Source organism: Patagioenas fasciata, chromosome Z (assembly GCF_037038585.1).
Source record: "Patagioenas fasciata isolate bPatFas1 chromosome Z, bPatFas1.hap1, whole genome shotgun sequence".
In the NCBI taxonomy this organism is placed as follows: Eukaryota; Metazoa; Chordata; class Aves; order Columbiformes; family Columbidae; genus Patagioenas; species Patagioenas fasciata.
This window is the reverse complement of record NC_092560.1, coordinates 30,081,647-30,102,179: the sequence shown is the minus strand read 5'-3', so window position 1 is coordinate 30,102,179 and position 20,533 is coordinate 30,081,647. Positions and strand designations below refer to the sequence as shown.

The following is a 20,533-nucleotide window of genomic DNA, read 5'->3' as shown; positions in this document are numbered from 1 at the left end:
CACACTCGTATTTGTGCAAGGTGCTCCTGTATGCATACAGATGTTCCAGCTCCAGATGGCCAGAATGTTCACATGGTGCTGCACTATGCTGTGTAGCTGGGCCCAAGCAATTTGTTAGCAGAGCTGGCTAGAATGGCACTGTCAGCTGTGCATACCTTGAACAGACTCAGGAGAGTGCACAGCTGTGTCTTTTAACTTCTTAATTCTAAATTTGCTATATATGTTATGAGTAAAATACATGGCCAAAAATATAGTGGCTTCAGTGTCTTGAGTAAATACATCTGCTTCCTGAAACTTCTGGAGATATGAACTCTGAGTTGTCTGAACCTGGACAGTATAAAACTAAGCTAAACAGAAACTGCTAGGTGAGAGGGAAGACTTTGTGCCAATTACTTCATAATTGCTAGGGATCAAAGCCATTTGAGATGGAGATAGCAGAGGCTACAGAGGATTTTGAACAGCTTCAGCCTGCCTTAGGATAATCCTTCCAGATTAAAAATTAAAATGATGCAACCAAATGTTGAGAAACAGCTAAAGCCCTGCTGTTCTCCTGAATGAAATTCCATCTTAAAATCTACTCTGGCTATCATGCTGAAACGAAGCTGTCCTCCAAAAAAGCCCAAATTCTCCAGTGGTTTTGCAGACATGTAGGAAAGGTATGCTGAGTAAACATGGTCATAAAAGACCACTGTTTGTGGGAAGAAAGATACAGGATGTCCATGATATCACTGTAGTAGTTACTTTGGCAGTTAACACTTATGCAAGAGTAGATTGCAGGTCATCTCTCAGTGCTTTGCTGCTACTGCTTAAGGTTTTTCAGGCTTTCACATTACTAATTACTGACTCTTGTCTTCCACTGATGTCCTTTCTATCTTAGGAAGAGGAAAGAGGTGTGATAATGTAAAGATGAAACCATAAAATTACTGTTGTGCTTAGAAGGTTACCACATGGAATTAGGTTTTACGTTTCAGTGTCAGATATGCGTGGAGAGAGAATGTTTACCTTTTGAACCTAAAAGACACTTAGCTACAAAAGTTTTAAATGTATCCAGAAGTGTGATTCCAAAATTCATCTTTGTCCTTCTGAATAGTCCTATTAGGTCCTTTTTGTGGTCCTTGCTCCATGTGCAGTTGAACACATTGTATTACTTTTGGTATTGCTATAGGAATTGTGTGGCTGTCTTCTTGCACCATCTGATTGGGTGAGACAGGTTATTACCTGTCCTGATCACTTGGCAAGTATTTTGCAGGTAGTAGATAGTTGTCTTTGGCTTTCCCAACACCAGATCTATCAGAGCTTTATGTATTTGAGTAGTCTTTTTTTTTTTTTAAAGCAAAACCACACCTCTGAGTTACTAAATATTAATGTGGTTTTGACAAAGTGATGAAAACTTCTTTTAAGCCACTGGATACTTGTGTGCTCAAGTTTCATAGATGAGTTATTTTCCTGGTGACACTGACTTGCACCTTAGGAGTAATCAAAGTGAAAGTAGTGTGCTTCAGTTATTCTGTTGATTGATCTACCTTGTACTGTATTTTAAATAAGAAAGTTGATGGCACAGGCTTATTCTAGATTCCTCCTGTTTGAAGTCCATGCTCCTCAACTTTTTTTTTCCCTGGAGAGTTACACACTTTTTAGATGTCCTCACTGATCTTTTAAGAATTATTTTTCTTAAGAAATTGTATGTCTGTGTGTCGAGGGTTAAGATTGCGGGGTGACAATCAAACCCTGGCAGATGTATTGTTAACCTCCTCTCCCCCCCACTTCCCCCTTTTGCCCCTCCCTCTCCCCCCTTCCCACTCAGGACAGGCGATCGGGAGTAAAAGAAGGACAGAGAGAAGAGAGTTGGAAAAATTAAAGATGCTTTACTAATGCTACTAATAAGAATAGAGAAAATAATACAAAATATACAAAACCAATCTTGAAAGTCTCAGCAACTGCAGAGCCAGCACCCAAAGTCCTGGATTAGACTCTGTAGGCAACCGGAGCTGGATTCAGTCTGTCACTAGGCCTCAGTTCGCAGGGACAACCAGCAAGGTCCTCTCCTAATGTCAGCCGTGAGTAGAAGGGAAAAGGAAAAAGGGAAAAGGGCCGAGATCCTTGTGATCTCCCACTTTTGTATGAAGTATTCACGTGAATGGAATGTTATACACCGTTGGTCAGTCTCTTGGTCGCCGGTTTCTCGTTGTCCCTCTCGCGAGATGTCCATCCACGCTTATCAATAAGTTTGCATTCCATTGCTAGGTTTACCAAAACATGTGTCTGGTTCTCCAGGAAAATGCAGCTAATATGAAGGCTTTAGCTGACAGGCAAAATTCACTACAAGAGAAAACTTGTTTTTTAACAAAACCAGGACACTGTGCATCTGAGTTGTGTACAGAGAGCTCTAATCCTCTAGCACACTTATTTTTGTGTGTCACACAAGTATAAGAAATATTACCTAAATGGCAATTAACTGCCATTAATCATATCTGTACTTTATAGTGTGGAGTCTGTTGCACCTTACAAGCATGTATGGGAATGAGCACTCACCAGCTACTACCAGTCTAGTTGATTGTGTGTGTGTGTGTGTGAGTTCTCATCTGTGTAAGCTTAGGTTGTAGAGTAGATGCATATGGAGCTTTTGTGGGTACAGCTTAGACAGCCACACATGAAAAATTGGCCACTTGTGAATAATAGTATGAAAAAATATTAAAAATACGCTAATATATGAAATAATGTTAAGTATCTGTTTGCATGTTATGTTTGTACAGCAATAACCACTGTAAAAGGTTATCTGGTCCATTTTTTTTTCCCTGGGCACAGCTCAGTGTTGTTATATTTAATTTTTACTGGGAAAAAAGTTATTGGCTTATTGCTAACTCTTTCTCTGGTTTTAACTCATACACAGTTTGTAAACATTCATATTTTTAAAATCATACCTGCTGTACATGAGACACAATTCGTCTTAATACGTCAGATAGAGAGAATCATGAAACATCTTGTATCATGTAGCGTCAAACAGCTTTTCACCATGAAACTGGAAGCAGTGCTCTTGTTAGCTGATTGTACCTGCTGTGTCTGTGTGTGTGTATAACAAAAATTGTAATATGTAAGAGGTCATCAGATTTCTTAGTGGCATTGCTAAATAAATTAGTGGTTCTATTTTTAGATTGCTGTGGTCTGCAGAGAAAATTAATTTATTCTAATATTCCATTAAATTCATTAAAGCACAAAGTGAGCATCCTTAGGTCAGGTTGTATGTGATGGAATTTTCTACTATTTTTTGGTAGTTTTTTGACATTGAGATCCTTCTTTCACTTATGAAATAAAGTCTGGTCATCTTAAGTTTCTCCTGCAACTGTACACTTTCTCTTGAAAGTTTCTAGGAGTCTCCCAAAGAGTGTTCTGGCCTTAGGAGATCTTAACATGACTGTGTGCATCATCATGTCTGTGCTCAACTAACTTGGTTTTACGACCTTCTAACCATGTCATTGAGCCCTACAAGGTCTGGAAACAACATTTTTTACAGAAAAACCTTTTACTTCAAGATAAAATGCTTAGCGCCAACAACATTAGCTCTACCAGCTTTCCTTTGTAACTTATTTACAAATTCTCAGATTTCCAGGTGTTTACCATGCCCCGTATCTACTTTTGTTACAAACTAAACAACATTTTCCCCATCACCATAATAAATTGCTTCTAAAATCTGAAGAAGGGCGATATACTTCCTTTTCACAAATACATGAAAATTGTTACTCCTGAATAGAAATTTTCCATTCACGATTTTCACTGACTGGGGAAGGGTACTAGTTTTGGAGGGTGTTTTATTAGTTTTAGTTTTCTGGATTTGGGAGGGGATTGTTTTTGCTTTTGCAAACTGTACTTTCTGATTTCAAGAGAAGTCACATAACCATCTACTGCTTTGTGCCTCCTTTGCAACAGGACATGAATGTTAAAGGTCTCTCTGCCACAGTTCCCACTAGTCGTTAGCCTTTCAGCTCTGTCATACCTGTACTAGCAGTTTAGGAAGGACGAGAGTGACAAGAGCTGCAAAACAAGTTACTGAGAGTGGACCCATCACCTTGCTGGGTCTCTACTGCACACAGAAAGTCCTGGGCAGCTCTGCAAGACAGAAGCAGTTCCGTGTCTGGAAAATCTTTGCTGAAAAATGTCCTCCAACCATTACTCAGGGTGTGCTGCCCATGTCAGGTCATGGAAAGTCATCTTCCTCTCAGGAGACAGAGCCAGTTTCTTACTTGCTGAGAGTTAGTACTAGAGGCAGAGAGTTGCTGCCTCATCTGCAAGATTTCAATGTGATCTCCCATAGTTTTGTATACATGGTTTGTGGGCAGTGACTTGAAATTGTTCAGTCATTTCTCTTTTGCATGAGCTTGATGACATGAAACATAAATTGTACATGTTTGTTCACTGAGATGAATGTGCTCCTGTTAGAAATCATTCACAGACTTGTCCAGGTGACACTTGTGTCCTCAATTAGGCTTTCCCTTGCTTATTGAACATGTTGGTGGTTAGACTTCTGTAAGAATTGGTGCTTTCCAGTTTTGGTAGCTGTGTATGCAGTGAAGATTCAACCCGTTTTAGTAGAGATTTTAATGATCATCTTTTCGTTGCTACAACAGTTATGAGAATAAAGATGAGAAGAGCAGACAGAATCTTACTTTTGAAATTGAGACAAAACGGAGATAGAAAGTGAAGGGACACTTGATCTTCCGTCACACCCTCAAGGAAGTGCTTGCAGAGAAGGAAAGCAAGAAGAGGACTGTTTTCCCTGCAGTAGGAAGGAGTAAAAAGGAGTACTGCTGGATACTCATACTATATGGGCTAGGCCCAGGAAAGGAGCCACCATCCAGATGCTTTCCAAAAGCTCTACTGAAGCAGAGGTCTTTCATAGGAGAAATCACTTAGTGTAAGATACAGCTTTGCAGGACTCACTCCTCTGCCCCCTTTTTATCCCACATATTCGCATGCACATAATTTATTTTATGGTGCAGAGAGAACAAGGACGTCTGGTAATGAAGACTCAGATGGCACAACCTGTTGTAAATATTAAAGGTAAGTATTTTGGGAAGTGAGAGGCTACTCATGCCCCAGTACACTCCTTCCCGTTTATCTCTTCTCTGTGGTTTCAGTGGACCCAGTAAGAGCTCATTTCCCCTAGGACAGTGTGATTCCGTGCACGTGGTTGCATGCCAGCTCGCAGCTGGAGCAAGTTACCAGCAGCCAGTATATCTGTGTCATGCCTTTTTTAGGCGCCTGCATGTCTCTGCTGGAGCGGGACAGGGAAGTACCCAGCGTTCTGAAGCTGTGCTTCTTTCTGATCAATATGAATATGTCCAGTAGTTGTCCATAAGTGGGAACTGGAGCCCATACGCAAAGAGAAACATTTTTCCCAAACTCAAGAATTTTCTCTCTTGTTTATATACAGGCAGGTCAGCTTTGAGTCTAGGCTTGAAATGAGAGCATTTTCATCCCATAGGTTTGCCCTGTGACTAAGGTTTGTAAGCACAGCATAGGATTTTTCCCTTCGTATCTATACATTTTTCACAAATACTTTCCAGGCAGTGGTGGGAAACAGACATCAGTGGCCAAATTGCAGCTTTTTGAAAAAATGGCCACAGTGTCATTTTGTTCTGTGAAAAACAGACACTAAATGCTATGCTGTGTTTTGATGCCTTGGATACTTTTATGCTTGTGTGTGTAGTTCAGCTGTTATGCTAGCAACTGCTAACTGAGATGGATGCTGTTGAAGTTTGTATTGTACATTATGAGGCATTTGGAAATGTTTAAAAATAACCTCTCATTCTGTTCCCTGCTGGGATATTTTTGTTGGCCATGTTAGAAGCTTGTCATTTGATTCATTGAGAGTGACTTGTGGTAGTCTCTTAAAACTCAGTGGCAACTCAATAAAAGGTCAAAGCTGGTATGGGTAGAGCCTTTGCAAGACTTTGAGAGGAGGAATTAATAGCCAAAATGGTGAAATGTCTTGTAAAAATCCAAACCAAGAGAAGCATTCATTTACGGATGGTTAACCACTGCAACAAGGAAGTGTGCATTCGATTACTGCGGCATGGCTCCAAGATCACAGCCAGAGGGGCTGGTAAATTTACATTTATTTTGCTCAAACCTTTTTTTTTTTTTAGCTCCTCATAGTTCATTATGCTAGTAGTGGTCTCTTGTAAAGGAACTGTACTGTGAATGACAATGTTACATCAAGTACAGCAGAGAATAAGGATGAATTACTGACAGGAGCAGAGTTGCAAATGGGAAATGAATGAGATGAAACTTAAGTGACATTTGTTGCAATATCTTATGTAAATTGTGGATTTATTTGTTAATTCCTAACAAACAAGTGATTGGAATTTTACCCTTGTAATTCTATTGAACTGAGAGGAGAATTAGTTTGAAACTGTGATGATTTCTGACAAAACTAAATAGTTCTTAAATTAGCAGATAGGTTGGTAGCCAGGTTTGAATATTAAATGACTATGGTAGTGGATATAGTTTAACATTTTACTGTGACTGAGTGTGGTGGGTTGCCAGACTATAAGTTCATCGGTGTTTTTTTCTAGATGCTGGAGAATTTAATATACTGAATATTAGTACAGGTGGGTGGGGGGTGGTGGTAAGAAAAGCAGTCTAATTTGTATCTCTTTTTTTGCTACACATAAAAGGAGTGTGATCAAAGGAACAAAAGGTATTCAGTATTGCTTTGGATAGTAATCAAAATGAAGTGGTTTGGTTTGGTTTGCTTTTTCTCCTTGTTTTTATACCAAATCCCTTTGCCAAAGATTGACTGGCCCTTCTATCAATCTATTTGTTTCTGTTTCCTTAATGAAGTAAGACATTTCAAAATTTGTTTCTCCATGCTTTCTGTGGTACTGTTTACATTTTATATTTTTGCATATACAGGTTCACAAATTTCAGTTTCCATGCACCTGTGTAAAACAATACCTTTGTATTGAATCTTCATTTCAGAAATGAATATTTACAGAAGAATTCACTGAGAATGTTCCAGCAAAGACCAGAATATTCTCACACTTTTAGCACCTGAAAATCAGAAAACAGTTAAGTGCAGCAGAGAAGGGAGGAGCTACTTATTGCTGTGATTTGCCTTAGTAGCAACGGCTCCTGGCTGGTTTTGTTTCATGAATTCACCACTCAGGGGAAACTGTAGTGTCTGTAAGAATGCACTTAACCCCCTTGATTCAAATATAGGTAGGAACATTGAAAAAGCATTAGCATTTACATGTATTTTGTATTCTTACATATCAGAGGTTAAATGCTGGCTCCAAATAGATACAAGCAATCTGGCTGGTTTAATCTAACTCCAATCTAGTAGCAGATTTGTGCATTGGAGCTACACTGGTTCTTAAAAATCTTCATTTTGCAGTATTGTTTATAAAATACTATTTCTTTTGGTGCACACATGCATAAAGCCCATACATCAGCATATGAAGCCCAAGGATTGGAGTTAGCTTGTGCAAAACCTGTGGCAGGAGTCATAACTGCTTGAAAGAGCCCTGTTACAATTGCAACTGCTTCAGAACAATGCTGACCCATACTGGGAGAGCTCACCGAAGCTGAGTGGTGATGCTGAAATGTCCCACTTGTCCTTTTCTTGGGTGCTAAGGTTTCACATCAGTGCCCAGCTCTTTTCAGCCTTGCTCCCTTTGGGCTGCAGTCACTTCACCAGCACCTCCTCTCTCTGAGCTGCTGGCAGATGTGTCTTGCCTTCTCATTCCTGCTTCCATGATTCGCAGTTCTCTCTCTCTGCTGCTCCCCTCAGCCTTTTCACTCCCTAATTCTGGCTCTGGAAAGGGGTCAGTAGTGCTGGGGTGGGCTCATTCCAGGCCAGAGGGAGGTTGGAGACAGGCACCCCAGAAGGCCTGCTGTACTGCATGCTGTTTTGCTTCTCTCTCTGCTCTTTGGTGACCCTTTCCAGGCTGTGAAAAACAGAGCAACAGTCTCCCGTGGCTGCACTAGCTGTGATATTGGTTGGAGGCAGTGGCACACAATGCAGCTAGGAGCCAAGCTGTAACGCCGCAGAGTCACAGTGTTTCCAACTGATACGAGCTGGCAACTGTGACAGGGATTTGCTCCCTTCTACAAGTTCCCGTAAGACTAAATCAAATGGGAACAGCCAGCAGGAAAGCCAGGTCACTGCCTAAAAAGGAGTTACTATAAACTGCCAGTGATTTGCTCTCCTTGCAAAGCTAGAACAGGTGCCTTCTATGGACATGGGAAGTTGGCAAGATAGGGATCTATGGCCTCCTACTTCTGAGGGCTGGACATCTGGCCATGATGCAGATCCTGCAGAGCCTGTGTAGTGGAATATTTGAGTTTAGTAATTCTAGATTCTGCTTTCCTTTCTTACATATTTGTGACATCCATGCACTTTCTTCATGTGAGAAAGTCATCTTCCCTCTAAAATGGCATTCTGTTTATATTACAAATCAATTTTGTCTACAATGAAAATAAGCAAGGGAATACACAGTATTTCTAGAGGAAATAGTCAAAGGGACAGGAAGGAACTGTTCTAATTGCAGCCTGGCTGGCCTTACTTGTTTGCACATCTATATGAAATACTGCCAGCACTCTTTCTGAGTCATATCTAAGTTTTCAGTTCTTTGTTTATAATGAAGAAATCTTCACACTTGTTTCTTTCTCCACTATACAAAGCCTTTTACAGATGTGTAACTGTGTTTGCATGTTTGGTAAGTACAGCTGTGTGCAATGTATCTGACCACCAGACCATGTGTGAACTGAATTTTTTAATAAGCAGAGGATACGTTTTTTTGGGGATACTGTATTACCAGCAACTGTAGCTTCTTAAGAATGATGGCGCTGGGCCTGCCCTTCATCCTGCTAATCCTCAGCTGCTGGTTTTGGCCCCATAGAAGCACTAGCAGCTGACAGCGTTTATGTCAGACCTCTTGCATGTTCATGTTCTCAGCAGATGACTACTATAAACTCGTGTTTTATTCAGCTGTTCATGTTCCTGTCTGCTCCAGTAAGTTAGAGGTTTGGAGCGGTCCTGATGTTTGGTGGGAAGGAAGTGCTGAGTTTTGACTTGTGTGATGAGATCTCTCTGGCTCTGTAGAATTTGTCCAGTTACCAGAAAAGTGTAGCAAAATTTTGCTATAGGTATGTAATATAAGAAATTAAATCGAGCTTATTTACTTGATATTCCAGTACCACATGTTAAAAGATTCTGATCTATGGAATGTAAATTGCCAGTAAAATATACAATGAAGAATGGAAGAAAGAAGTTCTTCTCAAATGTGATTTAATACTCAATTTATAGTCTTTTAAATTAAAACGCAATATAAATTTAAACTATTGCTAAAGAAACAATAGACTTTTCAAAATCTAACCCCCAAAATGGTACAAAATTATAGCCTTATAAGGGTAATAGCAAAATAATTGTTATGCATGAATAGAAACAAAGGATTTACAGCAATGTTGTAGAGTAATTAAGGGATACTGGCTTTAGGCTTGCTTTAGCTTTTACATTCCCTTTTTTCATTGGAAGACTTCGAGGAGTTGTAGGTTGTTTTGTGTTGTTTTTTTTTTCTTTTCACCTGGTTTTATTACTTCAGTTAACTGACTGTTTGAAGGCTACTCAAAAAGTAAATAATCTGAAAAACTTGCTCCTTTCTTAAATTTGTGTCACTGGAATATTTGGTGTACTGTAGAATGATTTTGAATTTCAGTGCTTTAATGTGGTATTCTTATGCCTGCATAAGCATTATAAGTGATATGTGCCATAATGATGTGAAACGTGTGTCTTTTGGCACTGTCAAAATCTGAGTAACCCAAAATGCTTATCTGTATATTGCAACATGACTGGAACTCTGCTATGGGCTTATACTGACCACGGTTAGTAGCCAATTCTTTCCTCAATCCTTGCCTTGAGAAATGTGGTATTATAGGGAACATGAAGGAGGAATGAAAACAACAGCTTTAGATATGCAATTTTATTAAATATCAAATGAGCTTGCAACAGCAGTAGTTAATGTCCATTCTAAATTTTCAGGTTTTTGTATTAAACCATTATTTTTTTACGCTTGTATTTGGCTGATGTAAAATGCAGTTACTTTGACTGAGTATATTTTAAGAACACATAATCCAGTTGAAAATTCTTTTTATCTGCTCAAACTAGATAGTGGACTGTAAAGTTGATGTGTTCTTTGGAACTGTGACACATTCCAATTTTAACACAACCCCTTCAGAAAACAGTGATCTGAAAAGGTTCCTTGGCTGTGTTCAATCCACAGGTTAATCACAAGTTATTTGAGAAAAATACAGTTCTAATGAAAGTTAATATGATCTTTTTTGTTTATGTTCACTATGAATGTTATGCATGCTGGGACTTACTCTGTGGAAGGAGAGAAGGCTCAAGAATCATAAATTGGGGTGACCTTTCTTTGCAGTAGCTGCAGCTGTCCTCTCCATGATGAGAAACATGATGAGGATATATTACTGACCTTGCATCTAAGCAGGTATAGAGAGGCCTATGGCCAGGATTCACAAATTTGGGAATTTAAAATTATGTCCTTTAATCCATATTGAGGTGCCTATGTGGCTCAAGTTATCTTTTACTCTATTAAGAAAAAGTGAAAAGCACATTTGAAAAATCAAATTGTAGTACTTATAGATCTAAAGATATTTGCTAATTCTTAATTTTGAGCTCCAGCATTTAAAAATTTTGGCTTTTACATGTTAAGATATCATCAGTGCACTCTCAAATGACTCAGAGTATGATTTGATGATCCAGCAATAGCTGCTGTTGCACTATGCTTTGGAGAAAGATCCTCCCAAAGCTGTTCTCACCTGTCAGTGTTGATGCATGGTTGTGTCTAGTTTCAATCAGTTTGTATCCCCCTCTTGATGACTGTGGCAAGTACATTTGTTAATGTGAAGTCTGGTGTAGACAGTAAGTTCCAGCACAAAACATGTTCCACGCTGAAATGTGATGGATTTGTGAAATGGCAGTTACAGAGGAGGACAGAGTAGTTGAGACAAGGAATTAATAGCTAGGCAGTCACATTAAACTAATGAGGAGATATCTGCATTTTCTTTATTGAGGACAAGGTTTCATTTCAGCTATGCAGATCTGCTGGCTAGGTTCTGGTAAAAGGAGCACACTTGCTCCCTTTCTATCCCTGGTAGTGTGCTGTGCTTGTGAGAATATCTGACAAGGCAGTTCAGGAAGAAAAACTATCAGAGAGCTAACCCAGGAAGAAAAGTAGTTATTTTCCTAGGTTAGCTTTGCAATCTGGCTTGCTCAGGGATGAAATGAGAGGGAGCAAAAATGGGGTTTTTTTGGTTGATTTAGCCAGAGTGTAACCTCTACCTGGACGCATGACCAGTGTGTCTCCTAGAGAGTTGGAAAAGATAACAAATTACAGGGGCACAGATCTATCTGGATCATTTTGAAGACTTAAAAGGGGAAATTAATTTTAATAGCAAATGTGGTCTACTGAAGGGAGGGAAGCTTCTGAAGGGTGGTGTTCTGTAATGAAGACGCTTTCTGCAGTGAATATAACATGATATATAAAAGCATGAACTAAGAAGGAAATCCAGAATGTTGGCTTGCCAGGTAAGGAGCAAGCTAGCTTGTTCAAAGAGTAATTTAATGTAAGTAGGTTTAAAGTGCTGGTTTTCTGTCATCTCTTGTATCTTTTAGATGTGTTTGTAATCTGTTGTAGATTTTGTGTTGCATGTATTGGTATTTCATCCCAACTGGTATGAAGTTTAGTATAGTTTTAAAGTTACCAGATATTAACAAGGCATTGCTCGCCCAGTTTTTGAGAGGTCTATAAACTGGGGTAACTTAGCAAATACCTTACTTACCCTTTTGATTGTGTGAAGGACGTGCTAACAGAACTGCAGAGGTCCCACAGAGGATTTCGTGGCAACTGTCAGGCACTCTGGCATACAGCAGCAGCCCCATCTCACAAAGCATTAATCTGCTTGTTTAATTTAATTTACAAAGTTTCAACACGTTAACTTTGTATTGTCCCATTCCAATAGATGGGATGAGGGTTATCTCTGAACATGACACGTGCCTTGACTCAACAGATGAGATCAGGTGTGAGTAATGTGGGTAATTCTGCATGGCAATGCGAAGTGAATGGCAGACAATCACTCCGGGGGTCCAATTCAATTATGAATTTACTAAAAGCATGTGGTGGAATACAAATTACAGCAATTAGTGACTTGGCAAAAGTATGTTATAATATCACAAAACTTATCAATACATTGACAGCAAAAGCCCTTCTAAAAACAGTGGATTGGCAACAATTAGTAACTATAATGCAAAACTTCACAAGACTTTAGCAGCAGAACTTAAAATGATATTACTTTTATAGGTTCAAGAAAGAGAGAGAGAGAGAGAAGGAAAACTAAGATATCAGAAAGAGAGAAAGATATCACCACTCCACAGATACATTGGTCCCGCAATGACCTCTGGAGGTGGGGGACATGTTGAAGATTAACATTACCACCAACTCATATAATGCCTGAGGTTGTTTTATAGCTCAGTTCATTTACATGCGAGATGGGAGAGGGCGGTTTGTCTTCTTCCTCTGCTTGCTCTTCATGATAATTAGGAAGACTCTTCTGGAAATAGGTCTGGGGTCTTCAAACTAGGGGAAACTAGTTCACAGTACTGACCAGAAGTGAGTTGCTTTGCCCATCAGGTGTAGCTGTTGGTTCATGGTTTCTTTGAGTAGTTGGCTCTCCGACAGATGGTTCATCTCTATCATCTCAATTAGGCCATGAGGCCTTTCACAGCAACACTGTTAATTGCCCTGTTAATTGTTAAGGTGTCTGCTTCCATAGCCATAAAACCCTGGGAAAGAGAAGATGAGGTGTCGTCTATCTTTTCCTCCCAAAGTAACAAAACCCAGGTATTTAAGGCATAACTTAGCCCTTTGTTCTGCTAAGGATGGGAGGAGCACTTCAAAGTTGTCACATGTATTGGCAATTTTTTCTGCAAATAGTGAGTGTTTTGGGTTCTGGCTCATGTGCTCAGGGCCAGAGCACTGGTGAGTGATGTGATAGTGCACAAACCTGGTACCAGTTATGAAACCAAGATTTTTTGTGGATGTGTCCTATCCTGAGCACAGTAGCCATGGTAGATAGAAAAAAAAGAAAAAAGAAAAAAAAAAAGTGATCTAAAATAGAAATTGGAAGACCTTGTCATTCAGGAATGCAAAATTTTTAACAGTGAGAAAGTCCAGAGTAAGGTAAGTATCATCAGCTTTGCTGAAGTGTAGTTACACCTATTGCTAGCTTAATCATCAGTAGCCAATGGCATAAGAATATTCTTTTGCTCTCTAGTCAAATGGAAGAAAGGTAGGTCTCAGAAACAAAGTTAATAATTTCAGTACAGTAAATGCTGTCTACCATTCTTAGGACTAATAATGTAAAAAAAAAAAAAAAAAATCAGTGACACTTTCAGGAATAAATGTGAAAAAGCATCTGATCTCAAAGTGAGATTCTTTGCAGTATTTTGCTTGGTTATAGTTGAGTTACTATTTGAAGTTGTACCTTAGAATTGTGATCCAAAATGTGTCTAAGTCGTATATCTTCCTATATTGTAGATGTCTTTATGATTGGGATTGTCACTTTTCAGTTTTTGTTCTACGTCGTATGTTTACAGACCAGTGATGCATCTCTTTCTTATAGCACGGTTCAGGTCATGCTTCATTCCCTTCATTTCAAAATGACCATGATGGGCCTTTTGGTTAGTTTAATTTTTTTTCTGTGTCTGCCATCCTTTAATAGCAAACTTTAATGAAACTTGCTGAGACCCCTTTACTTCACACTGAAAACCATTGTTTGTCTAGTGTAATTGGCACTGCTTTTCTGATGACTTGCTTTTCTGTAAGAATACATTTTCTTATGTACCACGTTTAAGTCTCTGAACCTTAATCTTTACTACACTAAAACTGGAATGAAACTTTGATGATATCAGTTTGCTATCTTTTACAGAGACCTTTCACTGAAATCAAAGAATTGGGCTAATTTGAATTATACACAGTACTTTGACATCAATTTCCTGAGTTACTTGTTGGATAAGTCATTACCTTGTTTTGGTTTTACCTATTATATCCTTATCTATATGTTGCATTTGGATTAGTCATTAGTAAAGAATGCAAGGATGCTTAACATCACAAAATGAGAAGTGCTAAATGTTATTATAGATTACTGTCACACATTATACTTTGTATGGTGGTCTATTGCTTTTGCACATAGATGGCATCTGCTGACAGTAATGAGTGTTGGATATGGGACAAATTTAAAACTGTTTACCCATCGGTTTGTCCCAGCTCTGTGCTCAGGTCTTCTCCCTTCCACTCCTGCAACTGACAACCAGCAGCAGTCACTGCAATGTTGATGTAGCTGCAAAACATCTAGACTTTTTTCCTGACTTATTGCTGTGTTAGTGTTAGATTGGAGAAAGGGGAGTAAGTTTTGAGAGGAGAGAGCTTGTGAAGAGAGTGGGATCATAAGAAACAAGTATGCCAGTTAGCCTAGGAAAGACTCCTCTATAAGGGAGAGATAAAAATTTGAAGGAAAGGGAAAGTGGAAAAGTAGAAAGATGGCTGGAAGAAAAAAGAGGCATAAGGAGAGAGAGCTTTTTAAAGAGGTGAAGCATTTTCATTCTGTTTCAGCGATACCTAATCTTCATACTGTGCGTCAAACTTCCTCTCATTTTAACCTCTCTACTGTTAATGTGAATTTATAATGATAATATATTGTCTCTTTTTAATGTCTAATGTATTGTCTCTTTTTAATGTCATGCTCTATTAAAAATTTCCAAGTTCAGCCATTATCTTATCACTTTCTCCTTATTCATCTCACAGAAATAAAGGTAGGCTGTTGTTGTTGTTCTTCTTATACACCAAATGGCACCAATTCACATATGTTCTAGGGGTTCATTTTTATCAGATGTCTGATTGCAAGTAGAAAATGGGCTTTTCTGTTTCCCGTTTTGTATTACACCATTATTAGTGATAGCTGCGTCAGACAAAGTAAATCAGATCTGGTGTACTGCAGTGTTGTAAAAGACATTGCCCTCCTCTGGAGCTTTTCAAAAAGCTTTCCAGTTTTTGCTAATTGTGTATGGTCTGGTTTCAATATGCAAAATCATTTCAGAATCTTTGTTCCAACCTCTGTTAGATACTATTGAAAGGCTGTGTTTTACCACCAGGAAGGCAGAAATTTAGGATCACTATCTTCGTTTATTTTTTTTTCAGGTATCCATCTGCCAAAGGAAGATGAGGTTTCAGTACCTGTGACTTCAGGCTCTCCAGCTGAGGACACTGGGGACGATGTTGATCCTGCCATTGAACAGGAAGAGAAGATGAAAGAGGAACCTTTAACCATCTCAGAACTGGTATACAATCCTAGTGCCAGCTTGCTGCCCACTCCTGTTGATGATGAAATTGACATGCTCTTTGATACCTGTCCAAGAGTAGAGAATGAGAAAGATGATACGGATTCATTTGAGGAACTGGAAGCAGATGAAAATGCATTTTTGATTGCAGAGGAGGAAGAACTGAAAGAAGCTCGGAGGGCACTTAGGTGGAGCTATGACTTTCTAATGGGAAACATAGAGGTGAATGCCTTTGTGAAGAGTTTCTCCAGACTTCTCCTTGTAGGCCTTGGACTGTTGTTGTTTGTGTTCCCTCTTCTCCTTGTTCTCCTGGAGTCAGACCTTCAAATCTCGTTTCTCCATGAAATCCGTCAGACACCGGAGTTTCAGCAGTTTCATATTGAATATTACTGCCCCCTTAGGCAGTGGGTGGCTTGCAAAATAAACTTCGTTTGTGACATGCTGGGCAGCTTTTAAATTTTAAATAGATACAATACAACTAAGGGCTATATTCAAAATTTCAGTTAGTACCGGTTTTCCATAACGACCCTGGGGCCATCAGTCAACAGCTGTCTTCATATGCAGTTGATTACAGACTTGTTGGGTTCTTAAATTCTCCTTAAATACTTAAATTGCCCCTTTAGTTACAGGCTTATAACTGTCACCTTTCAATAACCAAAAATAAGTTTTATTTTAATTGCGTTTCAGACTTCCTGCTCATGTGTTACGTCATATAAATCAGGGTCACGACAAGTTACATTGTCCTTAACCTTGCGATCCATGATACTAAATCAAATGAAACTGAAAGAAGATTTTTGAATATACTCCTTAGTGCAGCAATCTCTTCTAACCAATGCCTATACAAGCAATGTTTATGCTGGGTTTTTGGTTTTTGTTTGTCTTTCTGTTTGTTTGGCTTTTTTTTACATTTTTATGTGTTTAAAATATTTTGGTAAATTTTTAGCAAAATACAATTTCTGATGTTATTTAAATGTACAAATTGGTAAGAATAATGCTCAAGGGCATGTAGGGTATTTTTAGTGTTTTAGCAATGGTTTGTTTTTAAACTACTGACTGGGAAATGAGTTTAATATAGTTCTATACAGAGGGACTGTGATTTGGGAAATTATAGAAGGTTCATTCAAGTTCAGTAGGGGCTGCTCAGGGGAGGTGAAAGGGCACCAGGTATGGAGAAGAATTTTTGAAAGGCACATTTGTAAAGCTTGGGGAAGTGAGCAGAATTTTAAGTAATGACCCTTCCTCTTACCTGTCAGGTTGTCTTACACTTTATCAGTGCTGTAGAAAGTCTCTACAAGACAGTCCAAGTACGTTTTGGAAGAGAGCAAGTCTTCAGTATAAATGTAGATTATTGTATATAATATGGAAGAAGATAATAGTAAGTAGCAAAAAAAAAAAAAAAAGAGAAAAGAAAAGAAAAGAAAAGAAAAGAAAAGAAAAGAAAAGAAAAGAAAAGAAAAGAAAAGAAAAGAAAAGAAAAGAAAAGAAAAGCCAAAAGCCTAGCTAAATCAGGAGGTGAGAGACTTACTTTTAATAATGATAGGGAAGAAAAATGTATTCCTTTTTAAAAGCAAAGCATTAGGCTGTACAGCTGGTGTAAAAGTATTATACTGACTCACAGTTAAAGGCTTAAACACTTTGAGATGCATCTTCATCCTTAATGCCCATTATTACTAGTCTCTAAATCAACATATTTTCTGTGCATACTAATATGCTTCCTTTCACATATAGCAGCATACTGACCCTCTTTCCCTGTTATTACGAGCCCAGTTACATGATCTAATGGTATTTTGTGTAACATGGATTTGTATATCTAAAGGTATTCCAATACAGCTTAGAGACGATACTTAACTAAAATCCTGTCAATGCTGAGAAGATTTTAAGGTCCTCAAATGTAGTACAGAGATTGTATTTAAGAGGAGAAAGTTTTTATTCTTTCCCCTCCCCCTGATGTTAGTGCAGGTGTATTTCATATTTAAACTAGGCAACTCTGATTTTGACCTTAGAGATTTTCTCTTGATTAGACACTTATGAATTGGAGATATATTTGAGGCTGGTTTATTAGATGTGCATTTAACACATTGTAACTACATCTCTGATTCCTACTGAATAAATTCCTTTAGTTTTGATATCAGAGAATCAGGTTTGCTTGGTTTTCTCATGTAAGCCTTTACAAATGTCTAGTTTGAAAATGGCAATTTCCATAGAGGATTTATCCTTCCCTTCTTATCTTCTCCAGTTTTTAAAAGACGAAACAGTTAGAGGGCTTAGGAGTTCTTTTTTATAGTTGAAAACTTTTGGATTACTATTCAATTCCCCAAAACAAAGGCTAAATTAAACAACTACTTTTTTTTATCTTCTCTTTGTCCTTGCCAATCTGTTCCCCAGAAGAATCATTATTGATTAGTTACTTGGGTGTGTATTTCTTCTTGTGCTACTTGCAGCTAAATGATCCTTTCCCATGAGGTGAAAATCATTAAACCTAATAGAAATGGTGAGTGAACTAAAGTAGACATTTGACCTTAAGAGGAAATTATTCACTTGCATTGTGTCTAAACAAAGGTATCAGAAAAGGTGTTTCAAGTGGTGAAGGCTGTGAGAGCTGGCATCCTGCTGGACTATGGAGACATGGTTCCACAGAGGCTCCTGTGTAAGTCTGATCATTATTTAAAAAAAAAAAAAAAAAAATCTTATGCTCTAAAATATAGTCTTGTCCCTGTAAATTACAGCACTTCAGGATTAGGAGTATTGTTATGCTCGGTTTAACTCTATCAGAAAACAGCTGAGTTGCATGGGAACATAATCTCAGAGAATGTGCAGTGCAATGAGATTTCATGTAGGGTTAAATGCAAGTGTGTGTGCGTGCACATCTGCCTGCCTTCACTGACTGTGTGCATACATTCAGACCTGGCCTTTTAAAATTCTCCCTTCCTTCTTGATGCTCAGTTGTCTATCAAAGTAATTTAACTGAAAGTCAGGACAGTCCTATAATTTACAGACCAGGACCATGTAATACACACAAAAAGTTATGGCTGGGGATATTCAGAGAGAGTAGCAGTCTAGTAGATGACAGACATGGATTATGGAGCATCTATAGGTGCAGTATTGTGTATTTCTCTCTGTGCTTGGATTATATTGTAAAATGTTATGTACTTAAAATCTATTTTGTGGTTTGTCTAACATTTATAAACACAACTCTGGGAAGAATTAACAATGGTTTTATTTCATGGAGTCTAAGGGGAAAATATACCTGTAACTTGAGCCTTATCTTTGTACAGTGGATTTCACATTTCTATATGTCAACATCCTGATTGTTTTGTATGTTGATATGATGGCAGGAATCCCTAATAAAAATACACTGGAGATAAGCTTTCTGCAGTTATGACCATTCTTGTGATGAAAGATGTTTCACAAATAGTAGTTTTTGTTGAGAATTGGTACATGATATAGTACAGATTTCTTAGGGCTCTTACAATTATTTTTACATACTTCTTTTTTATTCATCAGCTGGAGAAACACTAAGAAAGTGCTTTAAAATAAGATGTTACTAACATGGTTTCAGATGCACTAATCAAGGGCCTAACGGTTTGCCAAGTTACCACATAAGAGTTAGTCAGACTCTTGAATTTGACCCAAAATAACCTTACTACACACAAAATACAAATTGAGAGGTCTGGTTTTAAAGTCACACCCTGGCTGTAGACTTATAACTGCAACATTTTGATAGGCAGATCTGGCTAGATTGTTATACCAGTAAAGCTGTGCAGCTTCTGGGTGGACTTTCCTTACATAAGTTGGTTGGGAGCTCAGAAAGTGCAAAAGCATCTGGTGAGAAATGTACCGTCTGCAAGAGGCAGTGGAACATCATTTTGGGGACCTAAGTCAGAGAAACCAAGGCTACTTCTTGAGCACATAAAACATTTAGTTGGAGACATGTCTGTACTGTGTAGAAAGTGCCAAAATCTAAATAGACTCTCTGGCAATTAGAAGTGTAAGGGGCCAGGACTGTATAGTACAGGTAGACCTATTTATTCAGGTAAAATGATGAGTTTATAACACTGCCTTCAAAAGAGGTTGCATTCCTGCCTTAACATAAGAATACAGTATATCCTCCTCAACATTGTTTACATTCTAAGTACCGACCGTGATTTTTGAAAATAGTGTGTGTACTTCGGGTAGAAATTCAGAATTTGTCATAAATTCTTTCTGAATAGTGACACTCAAAATTTATTTCAAGTTACAACTCGCTGAAATGTCATTCCAAATGTGCATTTGAAGAAATCAGGTTCAATTTGTCAGCACTAGCGGTTGCTGTAGGTAACTGTTAGAACTTGACAACAGCTGTGTTGGCCAAACTGGAGATCACAAGGATCTGAAGGCAAGAACCCTCATCTGGAAGTCAAGGTACATTTCTCACTTTTTTGTTTTGTTTTGCTGTTGTTTTTTTGTTTTTGTTTAAATCCCAAAGGAAGTAATTGTTTCTTCTGTTTGCATGGATTTATTGCAGGTTTTCTTACAGCTGTGTTATATGTAGAAAAAGGTCCCTGAGACACCTTGTGAAGGTCTCTACTGTTAACAGCTGTTAAATGCCATGCTACAAGACTTTGATCCCATAGTGCTGTATCTTTCATTCTACACCTCTACAAAGGCGAATCCTTCATCAGCCTTATCCTCAGAAATCTGTAGGAGCTGTTATGATGTTCTGAAGTTGTCTTGCTTGCAGTTGCTTTCTTTTAAGGCAGCTAAATTCTCTTCATCTCAGCCAGATGGACTCCCTGCAGCAATTCCATCTTTGTTACAAAGGTTCAGAGCTTGCCCTTTACGTGTCTCATAGCTCCTTCCTAGAAAATGTGAGCACTAGCCGTCCCTGTGAAGTAATGCTGTAGTTGGCATTTAAAGCTGTGGCATAACTTTTATCACAAGGGTTTTCCTGCTATAACAAATCACAGCTCAGTCTTTCTCCATTGCAGTAAAGAACAATGAGGCATTTATTTCCACTTCCCAACAAGGTAGTGGAGGAGTGCAAAAAGTGGTTATAAAACCAAAAATGAAACATGAGCATGAAAAATTACCTGTTCTATTTATTTCATTCTGACTTTTCCCATCTTAACCTTCTTTTAATTT

At 38.4% G+C, this 20,533-nt stretch overlaps 1 protein-coding gene across 1 annotated transcript in view; it reads left to right on the top strand.

Moving 5' to 3' along the window:
• FRMD3 (FERM domain containing 3) overlaps positions 1 to 18,777 on the top strand; it is a 146,747-nt gene extending 127,970 nt beyond the window's left edge. The window contains exon 14 of the mRNA XM_065860621.2: positions 15,273 to 18,777. Within this exon, the coding sequence (XP_065716693.1) occupies positions 15,273 to 15,868 (596 nt within the window). The 3' untranslated portion in view covers positions 15,869 to 18,777. The remainder of the gene's footprint in view (positions 1 to 15,272) is intronic.
• Positions 18,778 to 20,533: the final 1,756 nt, after the last annotated feature.